General features: G+C 36.6%; 1 protein-coding gene across 1 annotated transcript; it reads left to right on the forward strand.

Annotated features, from left to right (window-relative positions):
• The first annotated feature begins 11,805 nt into the window (after positions 1-11,805).
• Positions 11,806-13,756, forward strand: LOC107826312 (heavy metal-associated isoprenylated plant protein 21-like). Its single transcript, XM_016653272.2, has 3 exons — positions 11,806-11,967; positions 12,126-12,201; positions 13,441-13,756. The coding sequence occupies exons 1-3, from the start codon at positions 11,893-11,895 to the stop codon at positions 13,734-13,736; spliced, it is 447 nt and encodes a 148-aa protein (XP_016508758.1). The 5' UTR covers positions 11,806-11,892; the 3' UTR covers positions 13,737-13,756.
• The last annotated feature ends 734 nt before the right edge of the window (positions 13,757-14,490 follow it).

The following is a 14,490-nucleotide window of genomic DNA, read 5'->3' on the forward strand; positions in this document are numbered from 1 at the left end:
AAAACAACACAAAAGCGCTTTACAATAATTTGCCAATCAACATATTGTATTGGAAAAACTGAGTCTGAATATTAAAGATGACGTGTCATGACACGTGGACTGGTCAAAATGCAATAAATAGCCAAGAGGCACAGGCGACAACAGATAGGGGAAAAAGAAAGCAACGTAGGTGTGGACCGTTACTAAAATAGGTACGAGTCTCGTACCTATTCGAGTCGTTTAAAGATCAAAGATCAGAAGAAGTTGAAGACACGAATCTGATGACGTAAAAGAGTCTAAATACAGCATTAAATGTCAAATACGTTAGAGAATCTGAATTAAATAGAAATGATTGTGTAACGTTTCTTTTAAATATCATTTATTGCTCATAATAGCCTCATTAAAACAAAGGCATTATATTTTCTCCTAGAATCAACTATAAAAGGGGAAAGACTCAACATCTGTAAGGACACGAAATACTATTGAGATCTTACTGAAATACAAAACTATTTACTGCTTTATCATCATTCTCAAAAATATTTTATTTTCGTCTCCTGATTATCAGTAACCCAAATTTCTTTCTAGCTTTGACCAAAGACTCAGATTTTTGGTTAAACAAATTGGTTCCGTTATCGGAAATCTGATAATCTTTTCTTTTAAGCTGCATCTTGTCCATTGTTATCACCATGTCAAACAACAACACCAACAATAACAATGAAAACACTTTGGGATACCCTGAAAATCAAATCCATCAAAATCAAAGAGATTTACATAACATTGAAGTGGTTCCCTCCCCTCAAAATTCACCATGTCAATCTCGTGAAGGCACTCTTGAATCTCATGCTGATCAACAAAAACAATCTGAACACTTTGAAGGTGGTACAAATGAAGCTTTACAAAAGCTAATTGATGCACAGGTCGGCAAAGCTCTTCAGGCTCTAGTTAGTCGATTGCCTGCTGCACCATCCACACCAACTCCTAATAATAATACATTGGAGAATCCCGTTCTGGTCTTGTTAATTCTGGAAATAGAGGAACCACCAGTGAACCACAGGAAGGGGAACCAGGTAATTCAAATAATTCCTATTTGCAAAATTTAGTACTAACCTTGCAGAAACAGATTAAGGAACGAAATGAACGTATTGAGCAAATCCCTGGAGTTTCGCCTGTAATAAAAGGAGTTGACATGGACAAATACTCACAACAACCTTGGAAGCCAAGTGCTTCTCCCCTTCCAATTCCGAAAAAGTTCAAAATGCCTGACATCCCGAAATATGATGGTACTACAGACCCACGTGACCACGTGACTGCATTTACAACAGGCGTAAAAGGCAACGACTTGACCAAACAAGAAATTGAATCAGTACTGGTCAAGAAATTTGGAGAAACACTCACCAAGGGTGCATTAACCTGGTATTCTCTTTTATCTGAAAATTCTATAAATTCTTTTGTTGAGCTTGCAGATTCTTTTATTAAAGCACATTCAGGAGCACAAAAGGTTGAGAAAAGAATGGAAGATATTTTCAAAATCAAACAAGGAGATTCAGAGTTTCTCAGAGACTTTGTTGCTAGATTCCAACGTGAAAGAATGACTCTACCCCGTATGCCTGACAACTGGGCTGCAATAGCTTTTGCAAGTAATTTAAATGACAAAAGTTCTGAAGCCACGAGAAGACTCAAAGAAAGCCTTCGAGAATTCCCTGCAACCACGTGGAATGATTTTTACAACAGGTATAGTACGAAGCTGCAAATTGAAGAAGATACCGTACCTAAGTTTCATCATGAAGAAAGGGGTGGTTCTAGAAGATCAAAAACCGAAAAAAGATCAGGTAAAAACAGGTACGATCCATATATGGGACCTGTAGGAAACGACCCACGGTCAAAACAAGATAGCCAGCAATATGATCAAAAATCGAGGAATAGGGACTCTGGTTCTTCATCGAAATTCAGAAATGATCGGAAAAGACAAGAGTCACGAGATGATGACAGAAGTTTAAAGTCACGGTTCGGTGGATATAACTTTAATGTCACTACCTCCGAGCTCGTGGCTGTTTTGAGAAGTATGGGAGATAAGGTGCGGTGACCAAAAGAGGTGCGGTCAAATCCAAATAGATGCAATCTAGATCATTGGTGCGAATTCCACAATGATCACGAGCACAAAACTTCATAATGTAGATTCTTGCAGAGTGAAGTGGACCATCTATTGAAGCAAGGGTACCTCACTGAGTTATTTAGTGAAAAAGGTAAACAAGCCTATATGAAAAATAGGCAAAAGCCACCAAAGCCTCCTTCACCCAAGAGAACAGTGAATGTGATAAGTGGGGGAGAAGATATTCACGGCATAACCTACACAGCCTCCAACAAGGTTTCTAAAGTAACAATTACACACGGGAAACGGGTACGACAGGTTTTAGAAAATGAAAGTATTTCATTCGATGATGTAGATACCGAAGGAGTGATAACCCCACATAATGACGCACTGGTAATATCTTTACTTGTACATGATACTAATGTAAAACGAGTTTTGATTGATCCAGGGAGTTCCGTAAATATTATACTACTAAGGGTATTACGTGAAATGCAAGCTGAAGACAAAATGATACCCAAGGCGCATACCTTGTCAGGCTTCGACAATTCAAGTGTGGTAACAAAAGGAGAGGTAATTCTAACAACCTTTGCTGCAGGTGTTGTTAAAGAAACTAAATTTCAGGTGGTAGATATGGAAATGGCTTACAATATGATCATGGGGAGACCGTGGATACATGATATGGATGTTGTCCCATCAACTCTACATCAAGTTATTAAATTCCCATCACCATGGGGAATTTGCCAAATTCGTGGGGATCAGCAGACAGCTAGGATTATCAACGCTGTAACAGGTACGAGCATTGTAAATAAAGAAAAATAGCAATTACAGGAAACAGTTGAAGGATTCACGGATCAAACCTCAGTTGAACAAGAAAAAACGGATTTAGACTCGAGACCTAATACAATTAAAGAACCTGAAGAGAATGAAAATATCAAAACAACAATTGAAGAACTCGAAGTTGTGATATTATTCGAACAGTGGCCTGAACGGAAGGTTTACATTGGAGCCAATTTAAGCTTAGATATGCGAGGTATGTTGATTAATTTTTTAAAAGCTAACGTGGACTATTTTTCTTGGTCCCATGCTGACATGACAGGGATACCACAGGATGTGATGACTCACAAATTAAATGAAGATCCATCCTTTACACCAATAAAGCAAAAGAAAAGAAAGCAAGGGGCTTTCAAAAACCAGGTGATTCAAGATGAGGTCCAAAAGCTATTAAAAATTGGGTCAATCCGCGAGGTAAAGTACCCCAATTGGTTAGCCAACACAGTTGTTGTACCTAAGAAAAATGGTAAGTGGCGAGTCTGTGTAGATTATACAGATCTTAATAAAGCTTGTCCAAAAGATTCGTTTCCTTTACCACATATAGATCAGTTAATTGATGCAACTGCAGGACATGAACTTCTAAGTTTTTTAGATGCATATTCAGGGTACAACCAAATTAAAATGGACCCTAGTGATGAAGAAAAAACTTCTTTCATTACAGACAGGGGGACTTACTGTTATAAAGTAATGCCTTTGGTCTCAAAAATGATGGGGCAACCTATCAAAGGTTGGTCACCAAAATGTTACAAGAATATTTAGGAAAGACAATGGAGGTATATATAGACGATATGCTCGTCAAAACCCAGCAGTCTCATGATCATATTTCTCATCTATCTGTTACATTTGAAATTTTGCGAAAATTTAATATGAAACTCAACCCAGAAAAGTGTGCATTTGGAGTTGCATCAGGTAAGTTTTTGGGTTTTCTTGTTTCGAACCGTGGTATTGAGGTAAATCCTTCTCAGATCAAAGTAATAGAAGAAATCCCTGACATCCTTACTAATAAAAAGGAAGTTCAAAGATTAACGGGAAGAATTGCAGCTTTGGGGAGATTTATTTCCAAATCCTCAGAAAAGTGTTTTAAGTTTTTTCTGCACTCAAAAAGCAAGATCATTTTGAATGGAATGAAGATTGTCAACAAGCCCTTAGAAATTTGAAAGCTTATTTGTCAAAACCACCGTTATTGGCAAAACCAAAGGTGGGGGAAAAGCTTCTCATCTATCTGGCTGTATCTGAAGTTGCGGTAAGTGTTGTTTTAGTCCGTGAGGACCAAGGTAAACAATCTCCTATTTATTATGTAAGTAAGTCCTTATTAGATGCTGAGACACGATACCCATAGCTAGAAAAGTTAGCATTAGCTTTGATTATGGCATCTAGAAAATTAAGACCTTATTTTCAATGTCATCCCATTATTGTAGTTACTGCTTTTCCTCTTCGAAATATTTTGCATAAACACGAACTGTCAGGAAGATTAGCAAAATGGGCTATAGAACTAAGTGAATACGAAATCATTTATCAACCTAGGACCGCTATAAAATCTCAAGTACTAGCTGATTTCGTGGCTGATTTTAGTCAGGGGATGCATTTAGAAGCAGAAAAAGAATTACAAGTTTTTAATGGTGCAAACCCGGGGACTTGGGTTTTATTCACTGATGGTTCATCTAATATAAAAGGAGCAGGTCTGGGTATAGTTCTCATACCACCTACGGGTGAAATTATTAGGCAAGCTATAAAATGTCATTCTATAACTAACAATGAAGCAGAGTACGAAGCTGTAATTGCAGGTTTGGAATTGGCAAGAGAACTCGGCATAACACAAATTATAATCAAGAGTGATTCTCAACTCGTGGTCAATCAAATGCTGGGGACTTATACAGCCAGGGAAACTCGAATGCAAGAATATCTCGAAAAGGTACAGTAACTAATTAAGCAATTCCAAACTTGGAAGGTAATGCAGATCCCAAGAGATAAGAATGTGGAAGCAGATGCTTTAGCTAATCTCGCATCTGCAGCTGACATAGCAAACGACGCAAATGCTTCAGTCATACATTTATTTCATTCCGTTCTCGAACCTGATAAGAATGAGGTAAATTTTAATCATCTAACATGGGATTGGAGAAATGAAATTATTGCTTTTTTACAGCACGAAACTGTGCCTATTGACAAAGGGAAGGCTCACGCGCTTTGCAAAAAAGCCGCTCGATATTGTTTTTATCAAGGAAATCTTTATCGAAAGATGTTCGGTGGACCACTAGCACGGTGTCTCGGACCCTCTCAAACAGAATATGTGATGAGGGAAGTGCACGAAGGACATTGTGGAAATCACGCAGGGGGAAGCTTGCTGGTAAGAACATTGATTCGAGCAGTATATTATTGGCCTAAGATGGAAGAAGAGGCAAACAGTTTCGTGTCCAAATGTGATAAATGTCAAAGATACGGCAATAATATGCACAGACCAGCTGAGTTACTACACCCTATTATAGCCCCGTGGCCCTTTATGAAATGAGGAATGGATATCATAGGTCCACTAAAGTTTCTACTTGTACTCACAGATTATTTCACTAAATAGGTAGAAGCAGGAGCATTTAAACAGGTACGAGAGAAGGAAGTTAAAGACTTCATATGGCGAAATATAATATGCCATTTTGGAGCACCAAGGGAGATCGTGTGTGACAATGGACCACAATTCATAGGAGCTCAAATTACAGAATTTCTTCAAAGTTGGCAGATTAAAAGGATAACGTCTATGCCATACCATCCAGTGGGTAATGGACAAGCGGAATCCACTAACAAAGTCATTGTCAACAACTTGAAGAAGAGGTTACAAGATTCAAAAGGTAATTGGCCTGAGGTATTACCTGGAGTATTATGGGCTTATTGTACAATGACAAAAACAAGCACTGGAGAAACGCCATTTTTAATGGTTTATGGTGCGGAAGCCTTAATTCCAGTTGAAATAGGTGAACCAAGCACACGGTACGTTCGGGCAATGGAGGAATCTAATGATGAAGAGATGCGGGTCAACCTTGATTTGCTTGAAGGAAGAAGAGAAGTTGCATTGATAAGAATGGCAGCACAAAAGCAAGTAATTGAACGATATTACAATAGGAAAGCATGCCTCAGATTTTTCAAAATTGGGGACTTCGTGCTTAAAAAGGTGTTCCAATCTGCAAATGCTGCTAATTCAGGAAAGCTAAGTCCAATGTGGGAAGGACCATACAAAGTTCGTGACATTGCGGAAAAAGGAGCATACGAGTTGGAGACAATGGACGGCAAAGTTTTATCCTCACATTGGAATGTCGTCCATTTAAAAAGGTATTACTTCTGAGAAAGTACCCACGGTCAGGTATCGCCATGTTAAAAATTTTTCTTTTGAATTATTAAGGTTTTACTAACGATTTTAGATGCTAGGCAAAAACCCTAACTCGTGCCAAATGATGAGTCACGACCTGCAAGGCAAAATGGAGTGTTCTAAAATTCCCAGCCCAGGGTTACAATTAATCTGATGGAAATACACACGAGTTAGGCAGTCTTCATCTATAATCACACCTCCGAGTCCCGTATCTTTTTCTGTTTCAGGAAAAGGACCAAATAGAAAGAAATAAACAAGTGATCGAGGCTTCATACTTCAACGCTCAAACACTTGGGGGACTACATATTATACATAGATATGTGTAGATAAACAGATACGAATATCGAACAAAAGTCGGCCACAAAGAGACAAGTGTTGAGAAAAAGTTACGAAGTCTTCAGCATTCATCATCGTGTTCAACAAACACAAGACATTCATCATAATGTTTTTCCCATGAGAACAACAGAGTCATCTTTCAAACTCATAAACGAAGTCACCTCTCAAATCCTTCTTAATATATAAAGATATGGTCTTGGCTATGTACTAAAACAGGTTATGAAGAAAAACCTTGTTTATTTTATATTATATAAAAATCTGTTACAAGAAAAACAGTTATGAGAAAGTCATAGATGGATTTTAATACATGTAATAGTCAAAAAAACTTGTTAAAGTTCATGAATAAAACTTGTCAAAGTTGTTTCATACAAAACAAGTGTATTCCTATTTCTTTCATCGTATTATAACACCATTGTGAAGTTGAGACGTCTTCTTCATTAAGTGTCGATAAAATAAAAGGGCCCTCTTTTATAAACCTCATGTTAATAAGTCATGAGAAGAATCATAAAGCATTTTCAAAGGATAAAAATGCTAAACTATTCTATAAGTCCTAAATAAGTAAGGAAAAGGAAAGAATAGAACACATTGAAGTACTAACAAAACTTCTTAATATAATTAAAAAGACTAAGTAGAAACTTAGTCAATAAAAGTTTATACAAGTGCCCCATTATGATAACTGGGGACTTTCACCAAAAAATTCCTTAAAAACTAAGGGATAAAACCATCATCCAATTGAAGGGGTTAGCACATCAGAAGTTGCAATATTAATTTCACTTTCAGCCACACGCACGACAGCAACTTCTGAAGAAGCAGCAACAGGAACGGTTTCAGTTGAGCTTGAAATGTTAGGATCAACGAGGGAAGCAAGAGTCACGGAAGCTTCAACTTCCACAGGCTGAGTCATAGAAGTTTCACTCTCTGAAGCTGGAATTGCAGCATTTTCAACTTCAACTGCCATAGCAACGGCTTCTTTATTTAAAGGTTCTTCAGCCACGGGAGCTTCAATTGACGGAGAGGGAAAGTCAAGTGGTTGTTGGGTTCTCTCAATGGTCTCTAAAACTTTGTACAACTCTAAGTTCAAATCAAAGTTTTCTTGACTGGCCTCCATTAAAGCATCACGACGAGAGTTTAGAAAAGCCCAACTCACCTCTATGTTAAAATTCTCCTCAAGAAGTTCATACTCCCTTTCCCACATAGCAAGATCATTCTTTAACACTTGATTTTCAGCTAAAGAGGATTCAAAGGATGCTTCAAAGGAGGCATGAGAACTCTCTAAGGTACGTACCTTATCAGAAGAGATTTTTAAATCAGCTTGAGCTTGAGTCAAGCTTTGCACTAACTCCCCTGCATACTCTTATTTCTTGGCCAAGAGTACCTTAAGTTCTCTGATCTCTTCACTACAATTTTATAGTTGTTATGAAAATGAACACTCAAGGCGCTCCTTATCTTTCTCAAATTGGCTTGAAGAAGCCTTGGCAACTGCTAGCTCAGAAATCAGACCTCGCTTTTGTTGCTCCAGGAGATTTCTACTCTCTAGCAATTCTTCTATAGTTCCCTGAGCATTCTCAAACTGTTCTTTCCAATTGGCTGCTTCTAGCTGTGCTCCCCTGGCTATTTCCTCAGCCTCGTGGATAGACTTTTCAGACTCACGAGCTTTCTTTTCCAGAAGGGAAATTCTTCCCATCAATTCTGTACCAATGAGGTTAGCCTACAGTGACAATTCATAGAAATAAGAATTTTTTTTAAAAAAAAACTTGTTAGTAAATAAAGGAAGAATACCTTCAAAGTAGAATGAATAATGTCATTCATCAAAGTTAAGCAGCTATGGTTGTCCATCTTCTTCTTCTCAATATCTCCAATCAAAGGCCTAAGTCAGTCATCTACTCCACCAGACTTCCTTAAGAGGCTGTTGTTAGCAGGAACTTCAAGTGTAACGCTCCTCATAGCCAAGCTTCTGCTACTAGAACCCTCCTCTGCATATTGAACAAAGGAAGGGGGACCTATAGAAGGAAGAGTGGTAGAAGAAGTGAAAATAACAGGAGTCATAGGACTCGAAGCAGGTAAGGGAGCAGAAGTAGGTAAAGAAGCAGGAAAAGAAGGAATGGGAACAGAGGAAGAAAGAGGAACTTCATCTAAAACTGGACCTAGTTCTCCACTTTCAAAACCACCAACGAAGAGACGATGAATAGATTCGTTGGTGTCCCTCGGAGTGGTTTCATCTTCAGAGGGAATGTGAACAGGTTCAGTAAGAGAGGCACAGACAGGGGTAACTTCAACTTCATTCTCGGAAACTATGCGTCTCCTGGCTCTTGGTCTAGCTATCAAAGAGGTGTCTTCGTCTTCATCGTCTTCAGAATCTTCTTCTACAACTTTCCTCTTTGACAGCCTAGCTTGCGTTCTCTCCACAGAAAGAGAAGTACCAGAAGAGGCTCGAAGGGCAGTAGCCACTTCGGTTGTCATTCCTCGAATAGCGAATCCTGACAAAAAGAAGGGATTTAAAAAAAAAGTTAGAAAAAATAAAGAACTTGTCATACAAAAAATGATAAAGAGATGCATACCGTGAGTCTTCACTTTCCAACCATGTAAATTGGAAATGAATTTCCACGTTCTCGCCTCCATAGGCACGACTTTCATGATTAAATCTACCCAACCACGAAAATTAGGAACGGGTTCCACATCTCCCATGGTTGCTATAGAAAAGCAAAAAAGGATGAAATTAGAAAAGAAGTTTAAATTCTTAAGAGGTAAGAACGGTAAGTAAAAAAAAAAAACTTACGAGCAAAGTTCCACTTCTCAGGGAAGGGGAATTTGTTTCACCCACCAAATCAACTCTGCGTACCGCAACATAACGAGTGTACCACCCGCGGTCCTTGTCATCTTCAGGGCTTACTAAGACCCTTTTACTTCTTGCAGTTAGAGTAAAAACTCCATTGCAAAATAACTTGGGGTGGTAAAGATGAATAAGGTGGGGAAAGGAAAAATCAACACCGGCTTTAACAGATAAATACCTCAAACAAGCCAATGTTCTCCATACAAGGGGACCAATTTGTCCCAAACAAATTTTGAAAAAACGACAGAAATCAAGTCTAACTGGGTCAATAGAAGGAATAAATCCCAAAGTGAAGGGGTAAGTATAAACAAAAGAAAATCCAATCCTAAAAGAAGATATTCTTTGATTTAGATTAGGGATTACTATACGAAAATCACTTCTCCAGTTGCAATCTTTTCGAAAAATAGAAACCAAAGGTTCAGTGATTAAAGAAGGAAAAGTGTCAGCTTTCTCTAAATTGACAACTTGCTCACGAAGAGATTTCCTATCATTCTCAAAAGATAGGTCGTTGGGTACTATTTCCTCAACAAAGGCTCTTGAAGAGGCTCAGGAAGTTCCTTACTTTTAGAGGAAGATTTCTTAGTGATAGAACCTCTGGAAATAGTACCGGAGCTAGAAGAAGGCATGACAGAACCAGAGGCACCACCACGAACGGATCCTAGGCTACGAAGCCTGCTTCCTCTTCCTCTTCTATGTCTTACAGGGGCATTGGGGAAGCTATCAAGAATTGGGATTCTTTTAGGGTTAGGATTCGGAGATGCCATTGCAGAGAAAAGGATGAATAAGGAGAAAGGAGTAGTAAAGGATCTGTTAAGGGTTTATGAAGAATAGGACAAAGGGAAAAAGGATATATATGTATATAATAGCAACCGTCAAGCAAAGAAGTGTAATGATGGAAAGCCTATAATAAAGGCAACTATCGCTTCGAGAATATAAGGGATGAATAAACCTTGGAAAAAGGCTGCAGAATTACAAAACCAATCAGAAGGTGACACGTGTGCAGAGCATTAAATAGAAAAGACAACTGGGGCGTTAGTACTGTCATAGCATTGATTACAACAAAAAATTCCCTTTTTGTGAAGGTCCACTTCCCAAATATTTAATGGATAAATAAATGGAAAGTGGGGGGACTATCTGTATTGGGAAAAAACTGAGTCTGAATATTGAAGATGACGTGTCATGACACGTGGACTGGTCAAAAGGTCAAAACGCAATAAATAGCCAAGAGGCACGGGCGACAACAGATAGGGGAAAAGAAAGCAACATAGGTGTGGACCGTTACTAAAATAGGTACGAGTCTCGTACCTATTCGAGTCGTTTAAAGATCAAAGATCAGAAGAAGTTGAAGATACGAATCTGATGACGTAAAAGAGTCTAAATGCAACATTAAATGTTAAATACGTTAGAGAATCTGAATTAAATAGAAATGATTGTGTAACGTTTCTTTTAAATATCATTTATTGCTCATAATTGTCTCCTTAAGACAAATGCATTATATCTTCTCCTAGAATCAACTATAAAGGGGGAAAGACTCAACATTTGTAAGGACACGAAATACTATTGAGATCTTACTGAAATACAAAACTATTTACTATTTTATCATCATTCTCAAAAATATTTTATTTTCGTCTCCTGATTATCAGTAACCCGAATTTCTTTATAGCTTTGACCAAAGACTCAGATTTTTGGTTAAACACATATCGATACAAATAATGAAATGATCAGGAAGTATTTAAAGCATCATAATACGAAAGCAACACAAAAGCACTTTACAATAGTTTTTTCAGTCAATATATCGATGGCAATAAAGAAATGATCAGGAAGTGTACAATCTTTCCCGTGTTTATACTATAAAGTGTCTAATTTTAATATATACGATTATAGTTAAGATAATTACTGTTACGTCACCTAAAAAGTAGTAACTATATATAATTAGAGTTTACGTTTTATGTATTGACAGTGTCAAAAATATTTATGTTATTAGGCCACTTATTAAGTAATTACGAGTTATAAATTTCTTGATAAGTATTAATCGGTAATCTGTTCAACTCATATATAATAAACCACAATAACTTAAAATTAGTAACCTAAAATAAGGTAAGTAAATTGTTATTATTAAGGATAGCTCAGTGCACAAAGCTCCCGCTATGCGCTGGATCCGAGAAAGGGCCGGACCACAAGGAACTGTGCGTAACTTTACCCTACTTTTCTGTAAGAGGTTGTTTCCACGACCCGAACACATGACTTTCTAGTCACATGACATCAACTTTACTAATTACGTCAAAACTCTAATTATAGATAGTGCAAAAATACTTTACACTATGTATATACATTAAATCCTACTATAAATACCACGCCCTAACAATCATTGTGTCATAGTATCACTCACCCAACTTCGTCCCTCCTCTCCACATCCGTCTTGCTCTCATATTCGTTTTTTTTTTTGTTCTTGCTTTGCTTTTTTCATAGAAGATTATGGGTGTATTGGACCATATAATAAACTTTTTTACAATCACAACCAACACAACCCACAAGAAGAAATCAATGCAGGTTATAATTTTCACTTTATGTACTCATTTAAAGCTGCTAAATTTCAAGTTTGCATGATCAAGAAGACTCCCACAGGCTCTTTTCTCTTTTTTCTCTTTGCCTTTTTTATTTTATATATTTATATTTGTATTATTGAAAAATTGTGATTTTTTTGGCAGACGGTTGAAATAAAAGTGAAAATGGACTGTGATGGATGTGAAAGAAGAGTCAAGAATTCTGTTAAGTATATGAAAGGTTCGTACAATGACTATTCTTCTTCTTCACTAAAAATAATTTAAGCTTTTTTCTCTAATTATTATAGGAAAGAGGGCCTTTAAATGTTAAGAAAAAGTTCCACATTTAAAGTTATCAAAAGTCTTTGTTAATTCAAAATGCAGTTTTCTCAATAATACAAGCTTCTATGTCTCTATGAAACTTATTTATGGTTCTGATCCTGAAACTTTAGTTTACTGGATTCATAATTAAAATCTTTATGGATATTTAATAAATTTTCTAATATAAAAAAGGGTCTAAGTAAAGGAAACAATACACGACCTCCGCCCCTCTATGGAATAATGGTCAACAAAAAAAAATGAGGATGCAAAATTTTCTTTTAAAAGCTAAATAATTAAGTATGCTAATGGAATTGTTACTTTTTCCTTTGAAATAGTCAACTGTATAATCTTTAATGAACTTTTACTTATTCTATATTGTGGAATGTGCCTTTTTAAGACGAAACACATGTAAAGTTAGCCGCTTTTTAATTGAGAGAAACCACTTTTCACCATCTTCATAAAAACTCTGCAAAAATACATTAACTTTCTTAGTTCCAACACATTGTAATGTAAACTCTTATGTGACAATAGATGTGAACTTAATACAAATATGTATACTCGTGTATCTATACTGTCCATATAAAAAAATTTACACTATGAGACAATTTTTATTTGTTGGAGCAGATAATCTCCTTATTTTCAAGATTACAAATTTTATTTTTATGGAAGTTTACATGTAATATCCTTTGGATGAACTGATAGTGTAATTTCTTTTTCGATAGTGTATATAATGTAAACTCATATTCTAAAGGATTTTTCTTATATCTATGTCAATTTGAGCAATTAACCTGTTGCAAAAAATTACTTGTCTTATTTTTAAGATTTGAAGGGGAGCCTTGATGTAACTAGTAAAGTTACAGTCATGGGGTCATTCGAGTTGTAGAAACAGCCTCTTGCAAAAATGTAGGGTAAAACTGCGTACAATAGACCCTTGTGGTCCGACCTTTCCCCGGACCCCGCGTATAGAGGGAGCTTAGTGCACCGCACTGTCCTTTTTTCTTATTTTTAAGATTTTTATTCACTAGTCATGAGTTTTAACCTTTAATTACACTTAAGGTGACCTGATAAATTTTCTTGATTGATTATATTTGTATGTTTCAATCAAATTGTTAATTTCACGTGTGAAGTGTTAATGAGCTCTTGGAAATTGGATTTTCAGGTGTAAAAACAGTGGAAGTGAACAGAAAGCAAAGCAAAGTGACAGTTAATGGTTATGTTGATCCAAACAGAGTATTGAACAGAATAAAGAGTACAGGAAAAAGAGCAGAATTTTGGCCATATGTACCTTATAATGTGGTATATTATCCTCATGCACCTCAGGCCTATGATAAAAGAGCACCTGCTGGTATGGTTAAAAATGTACCACAAGCACAACTTCCCCCTAATGCTACTGAAGAAGAAAAATTTGCTTACCTCTTCAGTGATGACAATCCAAGTGCTTGTTCCATTATGTGAAAAAGTAATACTGTTACACACAGACGCATGTCTACAATTTGAATTTTGGGATTCCTACAACAGTTTCAAGTTAATACTACTGCAATAACTGAAGTTTAGAGTTAAATATTTATAGATATTCAGTGAGTTTCTTACTATAAATACATCGTATGAGCATCTTCAATAGGTAAATCCCTGAGAAGGGCGAGTGCTTAAAAGCAAAAATACCCCCCCCCCCCCCCGCCCTCCAATAGGTATAGCAAGAAGAGTTTATAAATGTTGCTATCGTATGATCAGATTGAGTTAAAGAGAGAATGTAACGGATCAGTGGAAGAGTAAATTGATGAAATCGGCACAATGTTTAAATTTGTTGTTCCTTTCGAGATGAATGTCGTCAAGTTGCCTTTGTGAATTATCTGCTATAACAGGTCAAAACACATCATTAGAGTAATTTTCTTTTTTACATTATCAATATTTATAAGTTAAATCATTTTAAGCTTTATGTTTAAGCAATTCCAATGAAAGAGCTAGCTTCCGGGGAAGTGAACTTTTGTCCCTAAAAATTTTCTCATTACGAGGTAAACATTTAATTATATTTCTGAATAAAGATGGACCGAGAATTTAAAGATTGTGGATAAACTTTTGTATTTAATCAAAATTTGTTTTGTATAGGATGTCACTATTAATATATATATATTTGCTGAACTTACCGGGTGCTTTGTGACCCTTCTCTTTACAACATAGATTCACCTCGTTCCTGAATAAGAAGTTGCAA

This window comes from Nicotiana tabacum, chromosome 21 (genome assembly GCF_000715075.1).
Source record: "Nicotiana tabacum cultivar K326 chromosome 21, ASM71507v2, whole genome shotgun sequence".
In the NCBI taxonomy this organism is placed as follows: Eukaryota; Viridiplantae; Streptophyta; class Magnoliopsida; order Solanales; family Solanaceae; genus Nicotiana; species Nicotiana tabacum.